Source organism: Grammomys surdaster, unplaced genomic scaffold (genome assembly GCF_004785775.1).
Source record: "Grammomys surdaster isolate TR1022 unplaced genomic scaffold, NIH_TR_1.0 224, whole genome shotgun sequence".
NCBI classification, from domain to species: Eukaryota; Metazoa; Chordata; class Mammalia; order Rodentia; family Muridae; genus Grammomys; species Grammomys surdaster.
The window spans coordinates 1,946,033-1,971,506 of record NW_021604669.1 but is presented as its reverse complement, the minus strand read 5'-3'; the positions used below and the strand labels follow the sequence as shown (position 1 = coordinate 1,971,506).

General features: G+C 46.4%; 1 protein-coding gene across 2 annotated transcripts in view; it reads right to left on the bottom strand.

Moving 5' to 3' along the window:
* Trappc9 (trafficking protein particle complex 9) overlaps window positions 1–25,474 on the bottom strand; it is a 461,796-nt gene that overhangs the window by 347,434 nt on the left and 88,888 nt on the right. For both annotated transcript variants that reach the window (XM_028773229.1, XM_028773230.1), the window contains 5 exons: window positions 17,383–17,528; window positions 14,559–14,644; window positions 11,843–11,969; window positions 7,614–7,746; window positions 3,300–3,463 (listed from right to left, as the gene is read on the bottom strand). In XM_028773229.1, coding sequence (XP_028629062.1) covers window positions 3,300–3,463; window positions 7,614–7,746; window positions 11,843–11,969; window positions 14,559–14,644; window positions 17,383–17,528 — 656 coding nt within the window. The remainder of the gene's footprint in view (window positions 1–3,299; window positions 3,464–7,613; window positions 7,747–11,842; window positions 11,970–14,558; window positions 14,645–17,382; window positions 17,529–25,474) is intronic.

The window sequence follows — 25,474 nt, the reverse complement described above, 5'->3', positions numbered from 1 at the left end:
GTTGGTTGGTTGGTTGGTTGGTTGGTTGGTTGGTTGGTTGGTTGGTTAGTTGGTTTTACTTTGGGAGAAGGGGTTAGTTGATTGGTTGGTTTGGGGGTTGGTTGGTTGGTTTGGGGTTTTTTGGGTTTTATTTATTACTCACTTTATATTCTGACAGCTGCCCCCATTCCCAGTCAATCCCTCCCACAATCTCTCCTCCATCCCCTCCCCTTTCTCCTCTGAGAGGGGTGAGACCCCTCTGGGTATCCCCCCCCCCAACCTCCCTAACACATCAAGGCTCTGTGGGGCTAGCAAATCCTTCCCCAATGAGGGCAGACAAGATGGTCCAGTTAGAACAGTCACAGATAGTCATCAGGTTTTGGGATAGTCCCTGCTCCAGTTGTTTGGGACCCACGTGAAGATCAAGCTACACATCTGCTATATCTGCGCAGGGAGCCTAGGTCCAGCCCATGTATGCTCTTTGGTTGGTGGTCTAGTCTCTAAGAGTCCCAAAGGTTCAGATTGGTTGACTCTTGTGGCAGAATTTTGTTTGTTTGTTTGTTTGTTTGTTTGTTTGTTTTTCGAGACAGGGTTTCTCTGTGTAGTTCTGGCTGTCCTGGAACTCACTCTGTAGATCAGGCTGTCCTGGAACTCAGAAATCCGCCTGTCTCTGCCTCCCATGTGCTGGGATTAAAGGTGTGCGCCACCACCGCCCGGTGGCAGAAATTTCCCTGCCCTATCTATTTTAAATATTAGTGCAGCAGGAGGCCTATTATTGGACAGGGAAAAGGGAGGCAGAGCTAAGAGTGGAAGGGAAATACACACACACACACACACACACACACACACACACACGCATGCATGCACGCATGCAGGAGTGGGAAAAGAGAAGGTGGCAAAAAGTGGAGTGGACATGGACTCAAGTGGCTTTAACTAGCATAGGTAGATATGAAATCAAAAGGTTAGGATAATTGGGATAACTTGTCTAAATTGTGTGGACATCTTATGTATTAAGATTTTATTGATATATAAATATGACTGGCTAATTATAAGTCTTAAGAGCTTTTATTTTGCTGGGTGATGGATAATGTGGAGGCTGATAGCGGGGTAGATGGTCATTGTATGAGGCTGGAATGGCTGCAAGGGAACTCGGGAGCTCCAGCTCCACCAGAGAGCCTGCTGAGATGAGGACACCCAGCTGGGGCCAGGCAGCCTGCTGGTGGTGGGTGGGCTTAGTGCAGGAACTTAGATGGCAGTAGAGCCGTGAGAGTCGGTCATTCTTTTTTAATTACCTCCTACTACAGACTCTGTTTGTCTTCCTATGGAGTTCATATCCTCTTTGGGGCCCTCAATCCTTCCAAGCTTCTGTAAGAGTCCCCAAGCACTATCCACTGTTTGGCTGTGAGTCTCTATACTGTTTTTGAGATACTCATAGCCCAGCTGGACACAGAGAGCCAGCCAAGAGTACTCTGACAAAAGGGGAAGACCTAACACTCCATGATTGGGAAGGCTCTCAGAGGGGTGCTGGGCTGGAACCCAAGGGTGAAGTGACTGAGCAGGGGAGGTAGAGATGGGGTAGAGAAGACAGCTGGCTGAGTCAGGAGAAGAACAGCCGATCCAACAGCTTAAAGGGTCAAGGGTAATGTTCATAATAGGGGATTTTGGATTTGGGAGTAGGGTTCTTTGTTGTCTATTTTTTGGATGTTTTTGAGACAAGGTCTACATAGCTCTGAATATCTTGGAACTCACTATATATACCAGGCTGGTGTAGAAATCACAGAGATCCACTGTCTCTGCCTCCCAACTGTTGAGATTAAAGACTTGCACCACTATGCCCAGCCTAGAATTGTATTCTTAATTCAGCAATATTTCCTTTGAAAGGGAGAGACACACAAGGGCTATGCTTCAGAAAGAACGTGAGAGCCAAGTTAAAAAAAAAAAACAGTCACATGATTATCACGGGTTTATTTTAGGAAAGAAAAAATATTTTCTAGTTTCAAATTTGGAAGATAACGTAGGTTACAAGTGATGTAAAAGGTTTCACCATAGAAGACCCTACTCCTGAAGACATCACATACCCGAGTCATAAAACATAAAGAAAACTACCTGGTACTGACCTGGAAGCTTCATCCCTGTTGGCTAGCTTTCATGATGAAAGATGCCGTATACATTGTTGGAGGAGAAAAGAGATCATCACTCTGACACAGCTATGAACCTTGTAAGCTACAAGAGTGGGCCTTAGTAAGACAAGCACACTAGTGCAACACTGGCATCAATGTCATGGATGCAACCAAACACTCTATGATTGGATTTAAGACCTGTTCCACAACAGACAATCCATGCCTGTCACCACTGTCAGGGCCAAGAACCTATAGCTACACAGGGCATAGGCCCTAGGGAGAACCTAATACTATTATTCTGCTAACTGGACATAATGTTAAACAGACTCCTAATGACTTACTGTTACACTTTTAGATCAGTGTACCTCTCAATCCTCAACAGAGCTCCTCTTATAGCTGATACTGACTACGCAAAGACCACAACTGGTCAAGGTGGAGAGAATGAGAGACTTCGGAGTACTAAGCCCTGAATAGGGTGTCTGTATCACACTCCCTTCTCGGGAAGCTCAGAGATCAGTGGAGAAGAGGAGGTGGAAGATTCTAAGAACCAGAGGTGGCGGATGATTACAAGAAGACTGCTTTCTGCACACAGGAACTCGCAGTGATTGAGACAGCATGGATGAGACCTATGAAAGTCCAAGCCAAACAAAATCCCAGCATGGAGAGGGGCGGTGGACATGAACACCCACCTTGGCTATAGAGACACTGGCAACTGACAGCTGCTGAAAGAAGGTAGCCCATTTTCTTTGAGTACTTGTTGCCCCTGGTAGGCTGACCATTCTCCAGGTGATGGCCACATATCCAAGAACTGACAGAACAGTCAATGAGTTTTAAAAAATGAAGAAGACAAAAAGTTGGATGGGTATGAAGGTGGGGTTGGATCTAGGAAGAGTTGGAGTAAATATAATAGAAATACATTGCAAAAATAAAAACAAAGAATTAATAATAATGCTGTTATTAAGAGTTTTGTCCTATCAACTGCAGTCTCATGTCATTCATCAACACTAACAATTTCTTTAAGTGTCAACCAAGGCCCATAACTGGCTTACTTAAGTTCCAAGAACCAGGTGAAGGACCTGGCGCTGAGGAACACTATGGAAAGATTCCCTGGTGACTCGGTTGCACTCTGGGTAACTAGCATCAGTTCTCTACAGTGTGCCCGCTGCTGTGCAGCACACGGACAGTCCTAATGCCACCTACCCTTGGTGGTGAGAAGCTTTGAGGTGACCTCCAGCTGCTCCAGAGGCTCAAGTCCAATGTTCTCCAAAGTAACGGCCAGCTGCTGGGTTTCTCCGTTGTAAAGCTGAACAGACACGTTAGTGGCGATCTCATCACCTGCAGAAGGCTGCAGTGAGCGTGCAGACCTGAAACCACAGGAATGACAGGGCAAAGGGTTAGGGAGGAAGAAGGGAAGACACTGGCAGTGCATTGGGACCATTCGCACAGGAACACACTTCAGAAGCAGTCTACATGCCCTGGCTTTACACAGAGAATTTGGGGCTCAGGTGTCACAAACACAAGAAACTGGGGATGACGGAGTTATAGAAGTAGTTGGCAAGTTAAGCCCCAGATCCCAGGTGATCTGACACTGCCTCAGGATTCACATGGGGTGAGGTCAAGGTCAAGGGCATCTCTATCACACAGGAAGAGAGCACATGGCAGATGTCAACAACTCTAAGTGAATTCCATGAGTGAACCTCTCTTATGTTTACAGCATGTTACAGTCAACCCCCACTTGAATAATCACTTTTTAATGCAGCAAATTAACTTAGAAATAGTTACAGATGTATTTTTTTTTTTAAAAAATAACCATGTTAAGTCCAAGTCATTCCAATGGGAATCTCTCCCCTAATGCATATCCTCTCTCTAAAGAATAAAACTCCCCAGTCCATGGACAGATCCCCTCTCAGCCCTTGGCTCCTGGCTTCCTAAGAACAGGTGATCCAGATCATCCCAGTGGGAGCTCAGAGACACCAGAGAGTATCTCCTGTTTTATTAAAGCACCCCAGGATACTAATGCAAGAAAGGGGAGGCAGATGTCACCTCTGGAGCTACTGTAAAAGTAAGAGAGAGCTGAGGTTGATCTTGTGATGGCCAGAGGAATACCTGCAGTAGCAAGTCCTCCTTGTGTGACTGCAGAAGTAGGCAGCTGAGATGGCCCAACTAGTGGGCAGGGGACACAGGGTCTTTCCCCAGCAGGTTCTTCCTTCCTGATAACAGCCCTCTGATTACTTCCCTTAGGACCACCCCCATCCTTCTCCTGGACTGGACAGTGAGGGCCTTCAAGTGTCTGTCTCCTTTCCCACTTCTCTCTGTGGCTCACCCTGTTAGGTGGTCAGGGGACAAAGACAGTGGGGACTGAGGCCAGGCCTTGGAACTGTCTTCTGGAAGCACCCACAGGGAACAAAGACAGAATACCTTCCTGGGGTTGCGTGTGCTAAGCTGAAGTGGGGTGTCCATCCTTCACTGTGGGCCAACCAAAATGAAACACCTGGCATACTGAACCAAGCGCCGCTGCGCACTGCTGCTCACCTGCTTTTTACCTGTACAATCTAGGAAACTAATCGAGATGCACCACCTCCACTGAGACCCCACTTTAAATACTTCCATTTTTCCTAAAGAGAAGCCATGATATACTATGTAAGACCAAACTCCCCACCAACCTCTGTTGCCCCTGGCAGCTCCTCTCCACCAGCTTGAATGCCTCTTTCAAACAGTTTATAGAAGAGGAGTCATAGAATGTGGCTTCTTTCCCTCAGCATAGTGTTTCTGAGGTCCATCTATGCCAAAGCAGTATTGGGGGCTAACGAGTTTTCATTACTGAGAGAGCAGGGCTCTGGCGTTCAAATGTGCCTGCTTTTGTGCCTTCATTAGCTGATGGACATGTGGATCCACTATTTAACTATCAGGTACAGGTTATGGCAACAGTGTATATGGTCTCTCTCATCTTAGGTACATGCCAGCCAAGAGAGTAATGGCTGGGTCCTTAAACTGACCTTTGATCTTTTAAAAGACTTCCCGATGGGCACAGCATTTTATATTCCCACCAGCAGTGCATGGGACCTCTCACTCCTCAACCACCTACCCAGCCAGGCTGTTGTCTGTCTTCTGACCACAGCCTCCCCGGTGGATGTGAGCTGCCTTCTTGAGATGGGAGTGTCAGCCCCATCGAGACTAATGGCTCTGTACCCTTCCTGGCTGCTTATATTCTGTGTGCATCTTTCAGGCTGAAAGACTTACTAAGATCGTTTGCCGATTTTTTTAATTAGGTTGTCTGTCTTCTTTACACTGAGTTTTTAAAGTTCTTTACATAGACACCACTCTATCAGATATGTGCTGGGCAGGTTCTCTCTTTCAACCTCTGGGTGCCTTTTCATTTTCCTAATGGCATCTTTGGAGGCACAACCATCTTTTACTTCGATGAGGTCCCAGTTATCAAGGCTTCATCTTAAGGATCCTAACCCAAGGTCAAGAGCCTGTCTTCCTCTAAAAATGTGGGACTTCCAGCACTTGCAATCAGACCCGTGGTCCCTTTTGAGTTATTGTTTTCTATTTTGCTTTATGCCCCAATCACAAGCCCATCCCTCCTGCCTGCACTCCCTCCATAGCCAGCTGCCCACACACCCCACCCCTGTGACCCACAGCTGCTGCCTCCCCCCTGCCCATCTTGTAGCCGTGGACGGTTGGGCAGGAAGGCTGCCTGTCATTCTCTCCCATTTGACAAGCAAGACGCCAGGACAGCCCTATCACCAAAAACACTGATGAACAAGGGAGAAGGGGCCACCAAGTAATTGGGGAAATCATGAGACACATGTTAAAACAGTGGATATGCATCGTGAGTCAGCAAACAAGAGGCTGTGCCATTCTGAGACATGTGTGAGTCGTACATTTGTGAATCATTTAAAATTACATTTTCTGATCCTGTGCTCTGATCCAGCCTGGTAAGGGTCACTTCCACCCCTCATTAAGGAAACTTTTTTGCAGCAGATGGAGATCTGATACATGTACAACAGGACCCCTTCACCTCAAGCTCATGAAAGGCCTCAGAAGAAGGGATAGAAGGCTGCAAGAGCCTCAGGACCAAGAAGTTGGCTGTGAGACTGTATCGTCCAGATGTGACACCATGACATCGCTGCCTAAACAGGACCTGAGCAATGACACCAGTTGACATAGCAAAGCAGGGTCAGGGGATGTCACTGGGTCCCGCTACTAGATTAAGAGCTGTGAGCACTGACTGACAGCTGAGACAGGGAGGATTCATCTCTCCCAAGGATTACCCAATGGTTACCCAATGCCAAGTGATCAACCCTAAAGACAGATACTTATAACCAACTCTAAGTGGACTCAGCAGATTGTGTTTATCTATTTATTCATCTATATAACAATAACTAAGGAAAAAGAAGCCATGAATGTGGGGTGCAGGAGTGAGACACAGGAGGGTGGACAGAGGAGAGGGAAAAGAAGACATGATGTAAGACTTTAACTTAAAATTTGAAATTACATTTTTTAAGGAATTTTTAATGTGTGAAAAAGCTTCTGTTACATATGTGGCTACAAAATAAGCAGAGGCTATCTCATCCAACCCAAGAATGTAGTTTTTAAAAACCAGGCTGGCTGAGACACCTCAAAGTAAGACCATAAAGCCCTCAACAGCTAGCTGCTCTGACCACTGGGGCTTGTTCCCTTTTATGCTTCTGTAAGATGCTAAAAACAAACAAAAAAGGAAAACGTTTAAAAGATAGAAAGAAAAGATAGGGAAAAAGAAAAAAAGACAGAAAGAAAGAAAACCATGTTTTAAAGTCATAAGAACCTCCAATCCACCCCTTTCCCGTGTGTGTGTGCATGTGCGTGTGCCTGTGTCTGTGTGTCTGTGTCTGTGTGTGTGAGAGAGGTCAACATCAGATGTCTTCCCTTATAGTGGTATACATTTTTTGGTAGGGCTCTCAGTGAACATGGAATTTGCTATTTCAGCCAGGTTGACAGTGAACCCCCAGGATCCTCTATCTCTGTCTGCTGTCACAGGCATGTGCCACCAGGCCTAGCTTTTGACATGGGTGCTGGGGATCCAAACTCAGGTCTTCATGCTCATGCAGCAAGCTCCTTACCCACTGAGCCATCTCTCTAGGATAAAACCTTAAATGGGCCGGGTGGTGGTGGTGCACGCCTTTAATCCCAGCACTTAGAAGGCAGAGGCAGGCAGATTTCTGAGTTCCAGGACAGCCAAGGTTTCTACACAGAGAAACCCTGTCTCAAAAAAACAAAAAAATAAACAAAAAAAAAAAACCCTAAAATGGTTTTTGTGATTCCAATTCTAATGGCTAATCGTACCTTTGCTCTGGTGAGAAAGGCTTCAACTGTGCTCTTATATATTTTAGAGAACATGTTAACTCTCTGGTCCTTTAAGGTCCCTCCGCTGTTTTCTGCCTTACCTAAGTCAGATGAACCCCAACCATTTGTGCTATTTTGAAGGTTGACTCCTTCCAGCCACTGACCCCTGTGCCCTCAGGCCCCTACCTGGGCAGTGATGTGCTGATCTGCAGTCTTGGCAAAGCAGGGATGACTTCCACGGTGGAGCCACTCGTTTTCAGTCCCGGAAGATTGTCCAGGAGACAGTCGCTGAAGACCCCAAAGACTGTGGTGTGGTAACCTGCAATACAGGCGGTGAGTTTCACACCTCCTGACAAGGCTTGTCCCCTACGGAGGTCACAGACAAAGTACTAAGATCCCCCTACTCCCTTCACCCACACTGCCCTACTGCTGCTCCCTGTACCCCAAAGACCCTGGCTGTCCTTGAAGAAAATGAAGCAGAGGACACTGTGCCCTGTTTCCCAAGGTTGGCCAGGCCTAGACAAAGGATCCTTGTAAAGTGCTCCCAATCCTCACGGCTCAGCAGTTACCATCTCTGCTCCTTGCTAATGTGCTTTTCAGGTTTAGCATCTCTAACAGGACAGCTATAGTTAATATTCCTTTCCCAGGCATAATGTGACTTAATGAGCATTTGAAAACTACTTTAGAACCTTCTGTTGAGAAATGAAGGTTCAAGAGCCAATTATTGTCATTATAGCTGCTTCCCGACGTGGCAATTTGACCACATGGGTGCAAGGACCACAATTTAAGATCAGCACAGGGTCCTCACAAGAAGAAAGATAAGCACTTGAAATCGTTTAAGCAAAGCTTTAAAATGGCTTTAGAAATCTTAAAAGATGATTCTGTAAGCACTACTTGCTTTGTAACAAATGTGATAGTCAATAGCTAGAAGCCTAGGTTGGTAACTTGTGTATTACATCCCAGAGGTCAAGAAAGTTATTTCCTAAGGAGGAGCCATTCTCCTTCCCTGTCAGCATCACTCATTCTGTTGGTGGAGCAGCTCTAGGTGTCTCCTCCCAGCAGCTGCAGCCACACCCATTCTCTTGCATAGCCACACCCACTCTCTATCACAACCACAACCACACCCACACCCAGGCACAGCTACACCCCTCCTTAGTACAACAACCACATACACTCTATCACAGCAGCCACACTCCCTCTGATCCAGCAGCTACACCCCTCCCTGACACAGCAGCCAAATCCCTCCCAGACAGGGCAGCCACACCGATCTCTGACAGAGAAGCCCCCTCTGACACAGTAGCCACTTGCTTCCTTCCTACTCAGAGCCTCTCAAAGTCTTTCTATGGTGTTTATTTTCTTCCCAGGAGCTCTCTTGGGCACTAATATCCTCATGCTTTCCTCTGTGTAGAACCTGATATGATTTTGTCTATGAAGCATTTGTTATTTTATAATTCTTAATTACAGTTATTTTCCTTTGCTTAAGACATAACCAGTGTTAAAACCATGGCCACACAAACTCTAGTCTAGGGACAATGTTTAATGCAAGTCAGGATGATATAGGCTACCCAGGCAGCTAAGGCTCACCAAAAGTAGGCATTGACACCAAGGGTAACCCCAGGAGGTCCTGCCCCAGGCTCTCACACTCACTGAGTTACACTAGCTTCTGTCTTGTCCCTGGATCACCCATTCGTGCCTTACTCTCTCCATTCACAGGCACAACTCTGCCTGTGTCTTTCCTACCTGGACTCAGAGGACAGATGCTAGTTCTTTTAAGATCTACCCCACAGTCTGTGGTCAGGTGGCTCTGAAGCCTGTCTGATGAGCCTCCCCTCTGTATAAACACAGCAACTAATGCCAAAGCCCCACTAGACAGTAGGTGAGCTTCAGGATTCTCAAGGCCTCCATGATGCCCATCTCCATCCAGCCCCATTACTACCTACCCTGACCCTGACTACTTCCATCTAACCACCCCACCCCACTCCCAGATATACCAGTTTCAGATTAGACAAGCTGCTCTCTCTGCCTGGAGCTCATCTATACATTGGTTCTGCCCTGCTTCCAACTGCCCACTCCTTGTGAACCTTCTAAGATCAGGGTCACCCGCTAAGACAGGCCTCCATTTGTCCACCTCCCTGCTGGGTCCTTAGCATCCCTGAGTTCTCGCACACCCATCTCAATCCATCGCAGCACTTGCTGAGATACATCTCACTGTCCAGCCAGCAGCATCTTTACCACACAATACATACACTGCTGAGCAATGGTTAAGGCTGCCAAGGCAAAGAAGCCACCTCTGGTGCCATGGAAACTAAGATATACTGAGTGTCATGGGAACATCACGGAGACCAAATTAGGATGACAGGCTTAAGGAAGAATGTTTGCCCTGACAACTGGTTGAGGCTCAGATGCTCTCAAAGACAAATCCATGTAAGTTTCAGATGACAGGTGTACTATGAGTACCATCAGGAACTCTGTAACACCCAAGCCTCTCCAAGAGGGAAGATAAGGACACTGGGTGGAGGTGCTCCAGGCTCAGGAATATGTCTGTAAACAAGACTGATGAGAGCTGATAAGGGCCTCAGTATGGGAGGCAGGCCCACCAGCAAGTAGGTAGAAGACAAAAGAGGCCAGTCCCTGCTCTGTGATAAACTCTGTAAGAGAACCGTGACATGAAACCAGCCATGTAGGCAACAGGAAATAGTGAGTCTCATATTGTAGTGAGAATTTTGGTTTCTTTAAAAACCCAATTATGCTATGTGAATATGTTTTTGTTTTAATCCCGGGTATGAAATATGGGACTGCTTCAGATTGCCCACAGTCACTAACTATGACTGTCCCATGCTCTAGGAGGGGCATGAGTTTTGCCAGCTGCAGACAGCTTATGTTTGGAATTTTGGGGACTCTGGAGAGGGTATAAATGGGAGAGCCCCCAAGAGGGCCTGTAGCAGCTCCCCCCACCCCACCCCACCCCAAGCTCCCCACTGCGGCTCCCCACCACCACGGCTCCCCTGAGGCTCCTGGTTGCTGTTGTTGCCATTTGTCAAGTGGTTCTAAGCAAAGAGAGGAGAAGAAGAAATTGGGCATCCTCAAGATAAAGATTAGACTTGTCCCAAGAAACCTGACACCCTAATCAGCAGGAAGTATCTAAAGAGGTCTACATCTCCTTTCCCCTCTGACCTTTCTTGCCTACCCAGTGTTGGAGGGTTGGAAAGGATTGGAGTAGAGAAGGGTGGTAGGGATAAGAACTTAATAAAGTAGAGAGGGGGTGGGGGGGGAACCTACACTGTATAGTATTAACAATGAGGCAGGTATGGGAGCTGGTTAGGGTAAACGGCGCACAAAGACACTTCACTGAGATGGGGGCCTCTAGGAGAAAGGCCACTTTAGGGAGGAGAGGTGGGGTCCTGGTGTGACATGGTGTACCTGAAGCGTTCACAGGACCTCCAAGGAGATGACAAGCAGTGGGGGCTGTCCCTAAGGAACACCAGAAGCATGCATGGCAGGACTAAAGGCAGGAGGAGGAGGTCCCTAAGCTTGGTAGGTCATAAAGCAAGAAGAGAAAAGGGAGAAAAAAGAAAGGCAGAGGTGAAGACTCCAGGGACGGGTCCAGGGAAACGGCTTGGCAGGTAAAGGTGCCTACCATGTAAGCCCGGAGCCTGAGATCAATCCAGAGCACACATAGTCAACAGGAGAGAACTGTCATCTGACCGCCACAGGCATCCCTTGGCATATGTGATACCACATACACACGCACACATAATCCAAATGGAGAAGAAAGGAGGAGCAGGGCCAGGTGGGGGTGGGGGCAGGGAAGAAGGGATAAGATAATGGCAGAAGAAAGCCAGGGAACCAGGAACCAAGAAGCCCTCCAGGGCAGGGTTCGGGAATACAGCATGCACAAACCAAAACTGAACAAGACCTGGGAAGAGGCACCGTGCCAAGGCTGACCTCTGTACAAGATTAGGAAAAGACTAAACAGTAGGCCCAGCCTCAGCCAGAATAGAACTGCTCTTGACCCTGGTGACAAGAGTTTTGATACGTGTCAAGAGCTGGATAGAGAAGGCAGGGCATCAAGAAACACTGTGGAGGTGGACGGTGGAGTCTACATGGACAAACAAAGCTCTAAAGGGGGCACAGTGGCCCTGGAGAGGATTTGGTATCGGTGAGAGTCTATGCTGTCCCATAGGAGAAAAGCAAAGATGGGACGAGGGAAACCAGACGAGCCAAGGCACAGGACTGACCCTGTCCCCCACAGCAGCACAGCAGGTCCCTGGCACATAGCAAAACCAATTTTTTTTTCATCATTTCACTTTGGAAATAAAAGCCATCATCTCATTATCATTTAGCTGGTTAGATCGGGTGACCAGCTCCAGTGACCTGCATCAGGGATGCAGAAACCACGGAGGAACACTCCTTACCATTCACAGTGATCATCCCTGTAGTCTGTGGGACCCCGACCAGTGTCACCGGGTACAAACCAGATTCCGCAGGAAGGGAAAGCGCTGCAGGAAGAGACTCAAACTCCACTCCGCTGGTGAGAAGCCCCTGTAGGAAGTGAAAGAGCACTGTGAGGAGGCTCAGCCTGGATCCATGCTGGATGTCCACCTCCTAACAAACTCTGTGGCCTTCACTGCAGAAACCATGGAAATGAAAAGGCCAGGAGCTTTTCAAAGCCCTGAAGATAGCTTCAGTAGAGACTGGTATGATCTGGACACCAAGAGCAGGAGGGTGGCAAGCAAAAATCCCACATATCATCAACTGATTCCTTGCTTTCCTGTTTCATCAAATGAGAATTTGGATGCAAAGAAAAGTAAATAGATATTATGTTTCACACACAAAAGAAAAAGGGAGTATGGAAATATCTCAGAAGTTGATTTCACACCAGGGCATCTGAGAATTATTTGTCCGTCCCATTGTAGAGCAGGCCCTGAGCTTGCTAAGTCCCCAGCTTCAAGAAGCTGCTCCTTGACAGGCCATAGCACAGAGACATCAGTCCTTAGGAGATTCCAGTCAGTGCAACAGGGACATCTGTTCACAAAAGCAAAGTCATGATCATTGCCACCCCCTTGGGATCCATGTTGTACCCTGAATAAGTAAGTATGGTCAGCAAAGAGCCAAAAGCCAGAAGGAAGTCTAAACAGCACAGGCATTATTATGAACTAGAAAACAAAAACACAAAAACTGGAAAGCAAAAAGAAGGAAATAGCATTAACAAAGACCATAAACATCTTGAAGTAAATTCCAAGATGTTGGGCAAGATTTCGTGGCAGCTACTGAACAGGACCAGAACAAAGAGGACCTCAACAGAGAAAGAATTCCAAGATCCTCCCAAGTGGGATGGTTCTCCACAGGACATTGTTCAAACGGTAGGAACTCATTTACCAGGAGTGGGTACGCATACTCTGTGAGCATTTCTCACAATAGAAGGAAGTATGCCAACATCAAAAGGAGGGAGGCAGAGGGGAACCCTGGGGAAACAGGCTGGGACAGTAGAAGTGTGAACCACGCCACACAGAGAAATGAAAGCATGTGTATGTGTGCACACACTTGCATGCCCTTTCCCAATTCTATCTACAGAGACCAGAAGCAAAAGCACGCTGGTGGCATCCGACGATGTATGAGGTGTGGACAGGTGTCATGGGTAAGAGTAGAAGAAAAGCCAATTATATGGCTGTTGTCCCTAAGCAAACTACATGGACACTTGACTTATGTTTAAGCTAACTAAAGCCAAATGGCAATTGCTAATATGTCTTCAGGGTAGGTGGTGAATATATGAGAGTTTATGCCTAAAATGCTTCCTAAATAAATATTTAAGTTTCTGGCCCCAAGTGGTGGGCTATCTCCAAGTAGAGCTTTAAATTATAATTTTTTACTCTTAATTGTTTACAATAAGCATATATTTTTAATGTGCTTATCATGAAAATAATGAAAGCTACTTTTAAAGATTTTTTAAAAAATAAAGCAGGCATACTAAACATGTCTTGAATCCCAGTACTTGGGAGGTAGAGGCAGCTGTGTAGTGCTATGAGTTCAAGGCCAGCCAGTTACATAGTGAGACTCTGTCTCAAAGATGAAAGAAAAAAAGAAAGAAAGAAAGAAAGAAAGAAGGAAGGGAGGGAGGGAGGGAGGGAGAAAATATGGAGAAGCAGCAGGAGCCCTCAGATGTAGCAATAGATTCTCACAGAGGACAGGGCAGATAGCCCAGTAGTTAATGAGTTCACCAAGCAAGAAAGAGGACCAGAGTTTGGATCCCCAGAACCCATGTAAATGCCAGGTGAGTGTGAAAACTAATCCTTTAACTCCAGCCTCAGAAGGGATCCCTGGAGAAAGCTGGCTAGTAAGATTAGCCACATTGGCAAGCTCTGGATTTGATGGGGAAGATCCTGCCTCAAAAAACTAAGGTGGCTGGACAGTAGTGGCACACACCTTTAATCGCTGCAATCAGAAGGAAGAACAAGCTGGATCTCTGAGTTCAAGGCAAGCCTGTTCTATAGAGTTACTCTGTTGCTGCATCTGAATTCCAGGACAGCTGGAGTTACACATTGAAACTGTCTTTAAAAATCAAAAAGAAACAAAATGGAGGTGAAAAACAACAGGGGAGAGCCCCAACACCAAGCTGGGGCCTCCACATGCACATGTACCTGTACACACATGAGGGGAAAACCCCAAAGAAGGGTCCACAGAACAGTGTGCATAGGGGCCTACCATGGGTCCCACATGACAGGGTTATATAAATCTCCTTCCCTGACCACACAAGTCGGTGAGCTGTTCTGAGGGGCAAGACTGACTACAAAGTGAGTGACCATCAAGACGGTGGGGTCATAGCCATGCAGGGCAAACATTCTTTTCTTACTAAACCATGGCCTGTACTAAACCTTGAACTCTGACCTCCAGATGACTATTTCAAATCTATATTCAATCAATCGAGATCAGTGCACATAAGCTGAAGGCTTGCTTGTAGATGAGTGCCAAGCAAAGACACTGAAATGACAAAGCATAGCCTCTGTACACAGGATGTTCCAAGAGCTTACCTAGCTGGAAATAAAATCAAGTGTGTGTCGGTGGATGTATATGCCCAACACTAAGCACTATTCAGTGATGACAGATTTAGGCCAAATGTCTGGTTGCACATACCATGTTTTCCACGCGGAGCTCAAATGGCATCGGGTTGTACACCATCAGCTGAACTTCACACACATCTCCTTGAACCCACTGGAAATCTACAAAATACATACAAAAGACCTCCAAGGTGAGTTAGCACCATTGCTATTCTCGGTTTGTTGCTGTGTCAGTTTATCTGTGTAACAGAGCAATGGGCCATACATTGCCTTGGCATGAGCAGTTCACACCAAACATGGTGCCTCTCTCTCAGCACAGGGTGCAGCACCACTGGCTGCCTAGCTTGTACATCATTGAAGCCAGTCAGCTGCACTTTCCCTAACTCAGTCATAAGAAGGTGTTGAAGCTTCCTTTTATGACAATAGTCTACATTTGCAGAAGAGACCAAGGCAAACACTGTCTAGCCCGCAGGCTTGTCCAAACCACATTAACCCCAACACAGCACCATAAACTTACTTAAAGTATTAGATTTTTGTTTGGTTGGCTGGTTTGGTTTCGCTTGGGTTCTTATTTTGGTTTGGTTTGTTTTCTTTGTTTGGAATGGGGAACTCAACTGGGAGGCTCTCAAGAGCGAACTTTGTAGACAACAATGTTGTATCAGAGTGCCGGGAGGTTAGACAAACTCACCAACTCCAGCAGTTTGCACAGCTGTTGGGTGCTGAGGCCACAGGTGCCAGCACCCTTGTTTTCAGGCACAGGAGAATGAACCCTTCTCATGAATGCCAAGGAAGCACTCTGACAAACAAGCTACACTTCAAGTCCAAATGTGCATTTTTGAGTGGAAAATGTAATTTATATTCTATAGCTTCTAACGTCCTTTCTCGAACTATCCTGATTACTGAGTCCACACTGGAGGCCTGAAGACTATGTATCTTCGGCTTAAATTTCAAATGTTTCTAAGTGGATCTCCAAGTGTAATAAGAGAGTTGCTATAGCATCAGAGAGGTAGTGGGTCTTGGCAATGTCCTTGGGGGTTGGAGGGAGGGGTCCTGAGAACATTGTCCAAATCCTTGCCTGCCTTGTGTCTGTCTGTGAGCTAGTGTGGCTACTTCGTGAACTCCGCACTTGAGAGAGAGACCACCTCCAGGTATAAGGTGGAGCATAGAGCAGGGGGATGTCATCCTCTTCCTCCAGTAAGATGAAGGGAGCTACTCCCATCAGAGCTTGCACTAGGGCCCAATGCAGTGCAAAGGGACAACTGCCTCTCTCCTCCCCCAACACAGTGCATGCTGGGTAGGAAATGCCATCTGCCTTCCCTTGTTATCACATACACCTGGTTGGACACTCCTTGTCACTGCCATATGCTCTCCAGAGCAAAGGAGCAGTGGTAAAGGACCTATGTCTAGAGCTGACTTTCTTTGGGGGATGGGGGAGGCGGGTTTCTCTGTGTAGCCCTGACTGTCCTGAAACTTGCTCTGTAGACCAAGCTGGCCTTGAACTCAGAAATCTGCCTACGTCTACCTCCCAAGTGCTGGAACTAAAGGCATATGCCACCATGCCTGGCTTGGGGCTGACTTTCAAAACCAAAGACCAAGATGGAATTTCAAAGACTCAACACACATTCGCAGGAATTCACTGGCACTCAGTATAAGCTGCCTTCTCTTGAAACCTTAGGTCATAGGTCTCTTTGCTTCCTTCTTAATTGCTATCACATTCTCTATGAGACAAGCTCTCATGCAGCCTCCAACTCACTAGGTAGCTAAGGAAGGCTTCAAACTTCTGACCCACCTATGCCCTCCTCCCACGAGCTGGGGTTACCAATATGGATGAGCAGACCCAGTGCAACCTGTGCTTGGGATCCAACCCCGGCTTTATGAATGCTTGGTGGGCACTCTGCCAATGAGCTACACACCAGCTCCTCCTCCTCTCTCATCTTCACAGTGAACAGTTACAGAATATGTAGAGCCAAGCCAGGGCAGGCCACCCTGCTACCTCAAGACAAGGTCACTCTATGCCTGCCCCAGCTTCCCAAAAGTCCATAGGCTCTGCTCTAGGATTACTGGGTAATACCAGGAACAGCTTTTAATGGCCCTACATCTTTCAAGAACTTACTTACATCTTACCCTGATCTTCACTCCTCATGGGTTTGTATTCTACCTACACGAACTAGACAGGAAAATGTATTGGAGGTCAAGACTTGTTCTCATACGGACAGTACCCAACAGCTAAAACTATCCTAAATAAAAAAAACAAAACAATACATATTTAACTAGCCAGGAATGTTGAGGCATGTCTATAATACTGGCTCAAAAGAGGCAGAGAGATCAAAGTCCAAGGCTAGCCTAGACAACATAATGAGTTTGAGATAAGCCTAGGCTACCTAATTCAAGAAAATATAAGTACATTTCACATGCTCCACCTATCAAATGTCACAGCCTTACCTAGCCCCGTTAGGTGGTCACAATGCTTCTAATAGCCTACACTGGAGCAGATCCATCCAACACAAAGTCTATTGTGGAACAAGTACTTAATGCACTAACATTGCAATGGTTTAGACATGGAGTGGGTATGCCTACAGGCTCCACTTTAGTTACCATTGGATGACTGTGACCGTTGGAGGGAGTGACAAAGACCAGTGTGAAGCCCCTGTGGCTGGACCACAGGATGGTAACCAGTAAACAAACACACACATGTTCCCTACCTCTAACACGTGATACCCTGGACCTTTTTGGCTTCTAGATCATCTATGAATCATCTTCCAAGAAATAAGTTTCTAAAACTTAGAGCAACTGCCAGCTTAAGGCAACACACGAAACAAATTTCCAGGAGAGCACATACACAAGTGCATACAAGGGTATGCACACACAGGAAAACTGGCCAGAAACAGACTGTGACCTACCTATTTTTTTGTTGCGTTCTTCTCCACGATTGTGAGCGATGATTGGGGAATAGATGAAGGGGCTCTTGGTGGACATGCTCTGCCCCAGCAAGCTTTTCACCTTCTGTGGCCGGAGGCTAGTAGGAAGACTCAGTAGCTTCACGCACCTATCATTGTAAACAGAACACAGGCATCAGGACACCCACTCTGGACCACATATGAGAAACTGCTTACCACAAAAGAAGATACACTGAAGAGAAGGAAGAGCTCCCACACTATAGGACCAGGTAGCAGAATAAATATCCCAACCCAGAAGGCCAGGAAGGGGAGGTCCTTCCCAGGCTGGGGATCGGTAAAACCTTTTGTCACCTTTTCCACACAAAGGTTCCCTCTATAAAATGAAGATCCAGTCAGGCCTTGCTTAAGGGTCTGAGATGAGGTTGGAGTGCCCGATCCCTGCCGGGGCCCACTGCTCTGCTATCTGCTGCTCATCCCTGTGACAGGTCTGCAAACAGTAAGTAGAAGCCAAAGCCTATCCATGGATCAATGGGATCAGAAGACAGCACAGGAGAAGGAACCAGTACACACCATGCTGTTCTTGGAAACAGCTGTTTCTCCATGCACTGACCCCATGCTCATGTTCCCAAGGTAGAAGCATCAACGATTACTTTAGAATCAACAAAATGAGTCAATGTCACATCAAGGAAAGAAAATTGGGCAGTTCCCTCAGATTAGCCAAGTTTGAGTTCTCCAGTTCATCCCATGCTTTCTGTCATCTGGATTTACGGTTTCTGACTTATCTGTAGTCTGTCTGATGTGTGAGTCTGATCTGTCCCATTTGCCTATGTCCCTAAAGAAGGTCTTTGCTCTGTATTTATTGAGCAGCATGGAAAGCATCATATGGGGAAGGAATGAGGGATACTTCATAGAAATCTTCAACAGAGTTTTATAACAGAAGAAGTCATTGACTCCAACTGACCCTAACTGGCTCAGACAACAAAGAGCAGTGTAAACAAGCCATTGAGTTTTATCCATGCAGCTTTCAACACGCATGGTACACATTTGTTGAAAAGGCTTGTTGTTGACTTGTTGGATGTTTTCAGCAAATGACTACCACAATATTTACATGTAGCGCTCTGAGTCAGGGCATGCAACGATACGTAACTTAAGATAAAGGTTATGCATTCGATGAGGTGTAAACATTGACTACATGGGAAATCCAAAGGAAGTAGCATTGGTTATTACACTGCTCTTAAAGGCTGAGTGCACAGCAGGATGGCAGTCTTAAGTGATCTCAAGGTGTATTATTAACTCAGCTATGAGGTCCAGCAGAAGTCCCAGTCTCTGTGAATGAGGGAGGTGTTTGCATAAAAAGGCACTACCTATCACACTCAGCATCATCCAAGTCAACTAGGAATGATTCCTGTTAGACGCTGAGCCCGTGCAGCTCCTGCACCACCCTTTCCCTAGGCACTGTCTCAAACACCTTGGAAGCTTCTTCACGTGAGTGCTACTATTATCTCCCTACTACCAACCAGGAACTGACAAAAGAGAAATGAAGTGAAGTCCATAGTCCTATCAATGGAATGCGGCGAGGACGAGAAACACTAGCCTAAAACACAGCACTGTGAGGCCTCTGAGGCCAGACTGGCCTAGTGGCTAAGATCAGGAACATGCCAAGTCAGACCAGAACAGACAAGGATAAGGATGAGAGAGACCCAGGTGCTCGCCACTCCACCTCCCAGCCTCTGAAAGCAAGAAGGAAAGGACTCACACACAGCATCCATCACTCAAGGGCTGAGAAGAAGCAATCCAACCGTATGGAAGCAGAACATCAGCCTCCTGGTTCCCTACATGGCAGTCCAGAAAAGCCAGATTCTGAGGAGGCCAAGAGCAAGACAGCATGGCTGGCCTAGGTCACCAAGCACCCACAGCAAGCTACCTTGGTGCCTAAGGTGCCACCCACTCACACCAGCCTGAGTGACGGGGACACACTGTGCAGTTTTCAATAAGTCACTGAACCCTGAGATATAGACCAAGCCACACTGACTAATAAGAACTACCTTATGAGCTGATCTCTCTTGGAAGGGATGGGCTCCTAGGCTGCTAGAGGACTCCAACCTACCCTGTGCCAAGAGCACATACAGTACTTAGCACCCAGGCCCTGACAGGGTTCAGGACACACACACACACAAGGGATTCATCCACCACTCACACTAACCTGCATGTAGATGGTACCTAGAAAATGAGGTTTCCTCTCTCAGATTCTTTCTCTGCGTGAACTCTTCCATGAATATTGTCATCTGGAACCAGAACAGCCCCCAGCTCTGCATGAATCAAGCTGTGGGCTAGGTGAGGACCAAGGCCTTGTCCAGCACTTGAGCCTGCTGCTCTCAGTAAAGGTAGAGAATATGCTCCCAAAAGCAGGGATTCAAACTCAATGTCCAAACCTTTTCAAGCTGAGCACTTGTGGAAAACTCATTGCTGACGGCAGGAAACCCATGCTTCCTGTGCACACACCCCACTACAAGGAATCTGCCTTAGGCTAGTGACCCTCTCAGACTGACAGGTACCTTGAAGTTGACAGAAAGACCTTCATTATGGTCTGGAGGACCTACCAGTGGGACAACACACACTGATGGCCTTGAGGTCCAGTGGCCTGAACGTCATTCAGCTTTTGCTCATAAAATCGGCAAATGAGAGGTACTCTGGTAATACATGTGGCTGGAAGAATGTTTCTTTCTTTGGCCCCCAGTTTTCATAGGGAGGGATAGTTCTTGGAAGACAGACCCAACCTGACCCTGCCCTCCTTCACCACCCACTCAGAGGGATGGAAGTTGAGAACATAAGCCTGTGCACACACTTCCTGGTCTAGCTCTCAGGGCAGCCTGCATGCTACAGACAGTGCATAATCTGTATCGTTCTGTATGTGCTAATCCAGGCCCTCCCATGAGAGAGCTATATAGCTAGGGGCAGCTCACACGCCCACCTGACCTGACCCATGCCTACCATCCTCTTTTCCATCAGCCTGGTACAAGTGTTCCTGTGCATTCTGCATGAAGACAGGAAAAGGAAAGTGGCCTTCAGATTTCTTGCAGAGCATCATGGGACTCCTTGAGGTAACATGTTGGTACTTGTCATGGGACCTGGCACACAGTAGGTCAGCAAAGCCTTCCCTCCTTTCTCAGTCTTAAGACAATGATTATTTGCCAAAAGAGAATGGATGCTGGTACAAAATGGCAGTGCTGGACACAAGGGAGAGAGATGCTAAGTCTTGATGCTGGCTACAACCACACTGCTGGACGCCATACCAGGCAAAGCCCACCAACCTGAGTGTATACTTGAAAGCAGGACAACTCAGGGCTCTCAGAACAAGGGGCACTTTCTGTGTCATACTACAGTCCCACCCGAAAATGGGGTATGGGTGGGAATTCTCAGGAATCCTCCATTCAAACTGACGAATGGCAGGTTTGTAGCATATGTCAAAGAATTCTGTGGACATGGTCGGCCAGAAAAGTGACCCTGTAACTAGTTAAGGTGTACACTCATGATTCAGCCTTTTCCATGGAGTGTCATTTTATAAAATGTGCCTCCAACAAAAACCATCAATGGAGGCGCCTGACCTAAAGCCCACATCATTCATTTAGCCTGAATCTCTGCTGAGCAAACGATGCTGGATTTGGCAGGCAAAGCTGCTGTGACTAACGCAGCATCCGAGAGATCGAGTGTCCAGGATGGGATTCTCTTCATATAGTCTATTTGGAGACGGTTGACATTTCAGAATCCTGCATCTCCTTGGCATCTTGTGGCTAATGGGGATCATGCTGAGCAAGAGTGGAATGTTAACTAGGGCAGTAGTTGCTAGCACGCCACTTGAGCAGGAAGACACAGGAACTAATGGAACCCTTCCTCCTTGCCTTTGCATTCTTCATTCTGCTGTATGCAGGGGAAACACAGGTCAGCTCTCACACAGCTTCTGATCCATGTTCCAGTTCAAAGCTCAAGCTAAACACTCCCAAGCCACTCTTGTGGGGACAGGTTTCTGTCAGTGTAGATGCTCCTATTAGCTAATTCAGAAAGATACTAGTCGTTGGCTAATAGCCAACTACAAACAGCCCTAAACCCTTATGCTAAATTCTTCTTGGATAATCCACAACATGCTTCGTGTGATCCCAACACTGATCAGTGGAGACAGAAGGACTAAAAGTTCAAGGTCATCTTGACTGCCTTTTATTTCCCCCTGCAGAGTTCTACAGGAATGCTTTGGTCTTTACTAGCTGCCCTCTGCTGCACCCACAGGTACTGTGGCAGTGATGTCATTAGAAGATGACATCATGGGGCCCGAGCATAGAGCAGATCTCAGGCGGCAGCTCTGTACCCAACCTCAGAAAACCCAGAGGAAGAGGGCCTCCCAGGAGCTTTAACTCGGGTAGCATCTCAGGGTCTTCATGACTCTCTGAGTGTGGAAGGAACTACTGTTGGCGCTTCTGCCCTGATTTTACAAGAACTCTAAAAAATTGGCTTTAAAAACAAAAGAGGGGGAACGGTACCCCCCCAGAAGGAGTCCTCCTGAAATACTCTCCATCATGCCTTGTTCACTTTTAATCTCTCTAAAGCCGAAAGCTCATGGCAAATCTGCTGCTGACTGCCTCTGGCATCACCGAGACCAATAAAAACTATGCCACAGATATGGGGAAGAACCCTCTTACCCTTAAAGGGAATGGCCCAGACCCAGTTTCCTTATGGGGCTGAGGATTGATATGCTTGTTTGATACCACAGAAGGCACAGCTAGTTGGCTACCAAAAAGATTAATGAAATAAATAGATACCCCCAAAAAGCCAGGCCCAACCATAAATAAGATGAATAGCAATTTATATCCAGGGAAGAGAAATCTCCCTGAGAATTCCCTTCTTTTTCCTTTCCAGGTAAAAATGAATCACCCATGATGTCTGCTGTTAGAAGTTCTAATCCAGATGCTGGCCTCCGAACTTATACTACTCAGACCTTTGAAGGGCCACTGACAAGAACATCAAACAGCTAGAGATTGACATCATTAATCTGAAGAAATCCCTCATTTCGCTGTCTGAAGAGACCTCCAAAAATCACAAAGATCTTTATTGGACTTGATTTACTCTATTACAATAGAAAAGGCTGTGTTCAGCTCTTGACTGTGTACAGCCCTTAAAGAAGAATGTTGCCTTTACATAGACAAGACAGGGTTAAAGAGAACATGAAATAGGTCAGAGAAGGCCCTGAGAAAAATCAGAGAGAGAAAGAGACAGATGAATGCTGGTACAAGTATTGGTTTTCAGCCTCTCCATGGTTGTCAACCCTACTTCCTCCCATCTTGGGACCATTATTTGGGTTCTTTTTGTTTATTTCTGCCGGTCCCTGGGCCTCAAATAGGCTGACCAACTCTGTGAAACAACAGATAAATAATTTGGTAGCAAAACCTATTCAGATACATTATCATAAGTTAGCTATGGAGGACCACAAGACTCAAGATGAAGTTGTTACTTTATACAGGGTGTTCCCAAAACCCATCTCCACCCAACCTAAAAGAGGGCACTTCCACCCACAGACCAAGCAGAGAGGGGCCACCCAGAACCCCCTCTGACTGGCGATCTGAATTTTTGCTTAAGCTGTGAGGCTAAGCACTGCAAGGGAATATAAATAAAAGTTAAAAATATCTCTCTGGGTTCCCTGAGGGACAAGCCTAACTGCATAGAGGTTGATGTCAAAAGTATCCTCTCTCCAGGAAAAAGACATCTGGATGAGTATGGCCCTCATGCCTCACTGGACAACAACAGGGGGACTGGAGCCATTACAAGGTCCCCTTCAATTGCTGGAGGTCAGGCCTCTATCCCTGCCTTCACAAGATTAGAATCACCACAGCCCTTCTATACTTAGAGAAGGGAGGAGATATCAGGGGCAGCCCTGATTACACTCTGAAGGCCTAAAGGCAGCTATAAGCCTAAAATCAGCAATAGGCCTGTCATACATGTATACTAACACCAAGTCTTGGGTCTCTGTGGAAAAACATTGAAACAGATGGCTGTGAGCTATTGTAAACAGGCAGCTTTTATGGAAATTTACCAGCCCGAGTAGTCATAGACCTTGTAAATAGGTAGCCTTGGCAGACAATACCAACTCAGATAAGGACAAGTGAGTTATAGGCAGAGTCATAGTGACCTGTCCCCTGAACCTTCACCCAGCCGATACCCAGTTCTGAAAGATATCTGTATTCCCCCTGAACACCCACACTCCAGTGTCATCCTCTTCCCCACGTCCTGACTTTCTGTGTTTATAACCCCTGTGTGAACGAATTACGATTTGAGAAAAAATAAATTATTTAAAAAAATAGCTTCTATATATTAGAAATAAAACTGGCTTAATATTTAGAAACAACACACTATCAGTCATTTCCCCCCTTGCAAATGTGCAGGGTCACTCTCTTGAATACAATAAATCTAAATGGAATTAAAAAAAAAGAAGATGACATCACACTTGACCATCACTGAACCCCATACATGGCCAGGGCCCTGCTCATCTTGACCACTGAGAATACATTTCATTAAATGAATTTCAGATCATATTTAAACTGGGATGTGTTTGGCTCTTATTAACCTACATCATAATTACTTAAAGCCACTTTGGGGTGTACCTAGTTCATGTTTCCAGGTGGCCCTTTTCCTATAGGTTGCTAAAATGGTTTTATCATCAAGAACCTCTATCAGAAAAGATATGAACTATCTACTGTAAGAACAAAAGATCATAGTTTCAAGACATCTTCAATAAAATTAGCTTGTAACTAACAATTCTAAACAACATCCCTGAAATCTGACTCACTGAAATGACTTTTTTAAATAACCTACTATGCGGTGGTATTGCAGAGTAGGGAGCTGTGGTCCTCAATAGTCACATCACCAACCTCCTCCCCAACTCCTGAGGTCACGTTCACTTCCTTTCCCCTGAAGTTTTCAATACTAAACTGATGAGGTCTGCCTGGATGTGGAGTTTATTACGGTTCCAACAGGAAGCATCCAAAGGCTCCTATGCTGAAGACTTGGCTCTGCAGCTATGTTGAGAGGCTGCAGGATAGAGTCCACACTTGTTCGACTGGTGTGTTAATCTGCTAATGAGTTCACAGTGGAATGGACGGATAGGGGCTGGGACCTAGACGGAGGACAAAGGCCCAAAGGGCTATGTCCTTAAAGTGTGTATATTGTCCCAAGACCCTGTTCCCCCACACACGCAATCCCACCTCTCTCTCTGCCTCCCAGCTGCCAGGTGAGCCACTTTCTTCCCCACATGCCTCTGCTATGCTGCACTGTTTGACACAGAGCTAAGGGACCACAAGCCAAAACCTGAAACAATGAAGCAGAATAAACCTTTTCTACTTTAAATGCTTTGTCTCAGGAACTTTGTCATAGTGACAGAAAACTGATTCATGTTTCATATGTCCTAGTAGCCCCCAGCTCATTTCTTTGGAAATGTTGGCCCAGTGCACAGCTGGCACTGGCTTCTCATTGAGTGGAGGTGGGGAAGTCATCAAGGGGACCAGGGTTTTCAGAAGTGACAACTCCTATGGAGACTGTCTGTGACTCTACACAGATTTGCTGGGGAAATGAATCTTGATGAAGATTTGTCTAGAACAGGTTGTACTGTGAGCATGTCTGTGGAGGACTGTCTTATTTATATTAGTTAACTTGGGAAGAGCCGGCCTAGAAGAGGGCAGCACCATTCCCTGAGCTTGGGTCCTAAGTGGTCTAAGAGTAGACAGCAAGCAAGCATTCACTTTCTCTGCTCTTGACTCTGAATATAACCAGATGCTTCAAGTTCCTACCTCAGCTTTCCCAAAACGATGGACCGTAACCTGAAAATGGCAAACAATGGATTATAACATGAAGTTGAAGCCAAATGACCCTTTTCTCCCTTAAAATTGTTTGCCACAGGTATCTCATTATAGCAGCAGGAAAAGAAGCAAGGGCACCTGCCATGGACCAGGTACGGTACAGATAGTACCAGTAAGATGGGTCCCCCATTTGTGAGAACAGGCCTGAGAACACAGCTCTGGAGTCTGTTGTCTAATTCCTGCAAGAGCACGCTCAT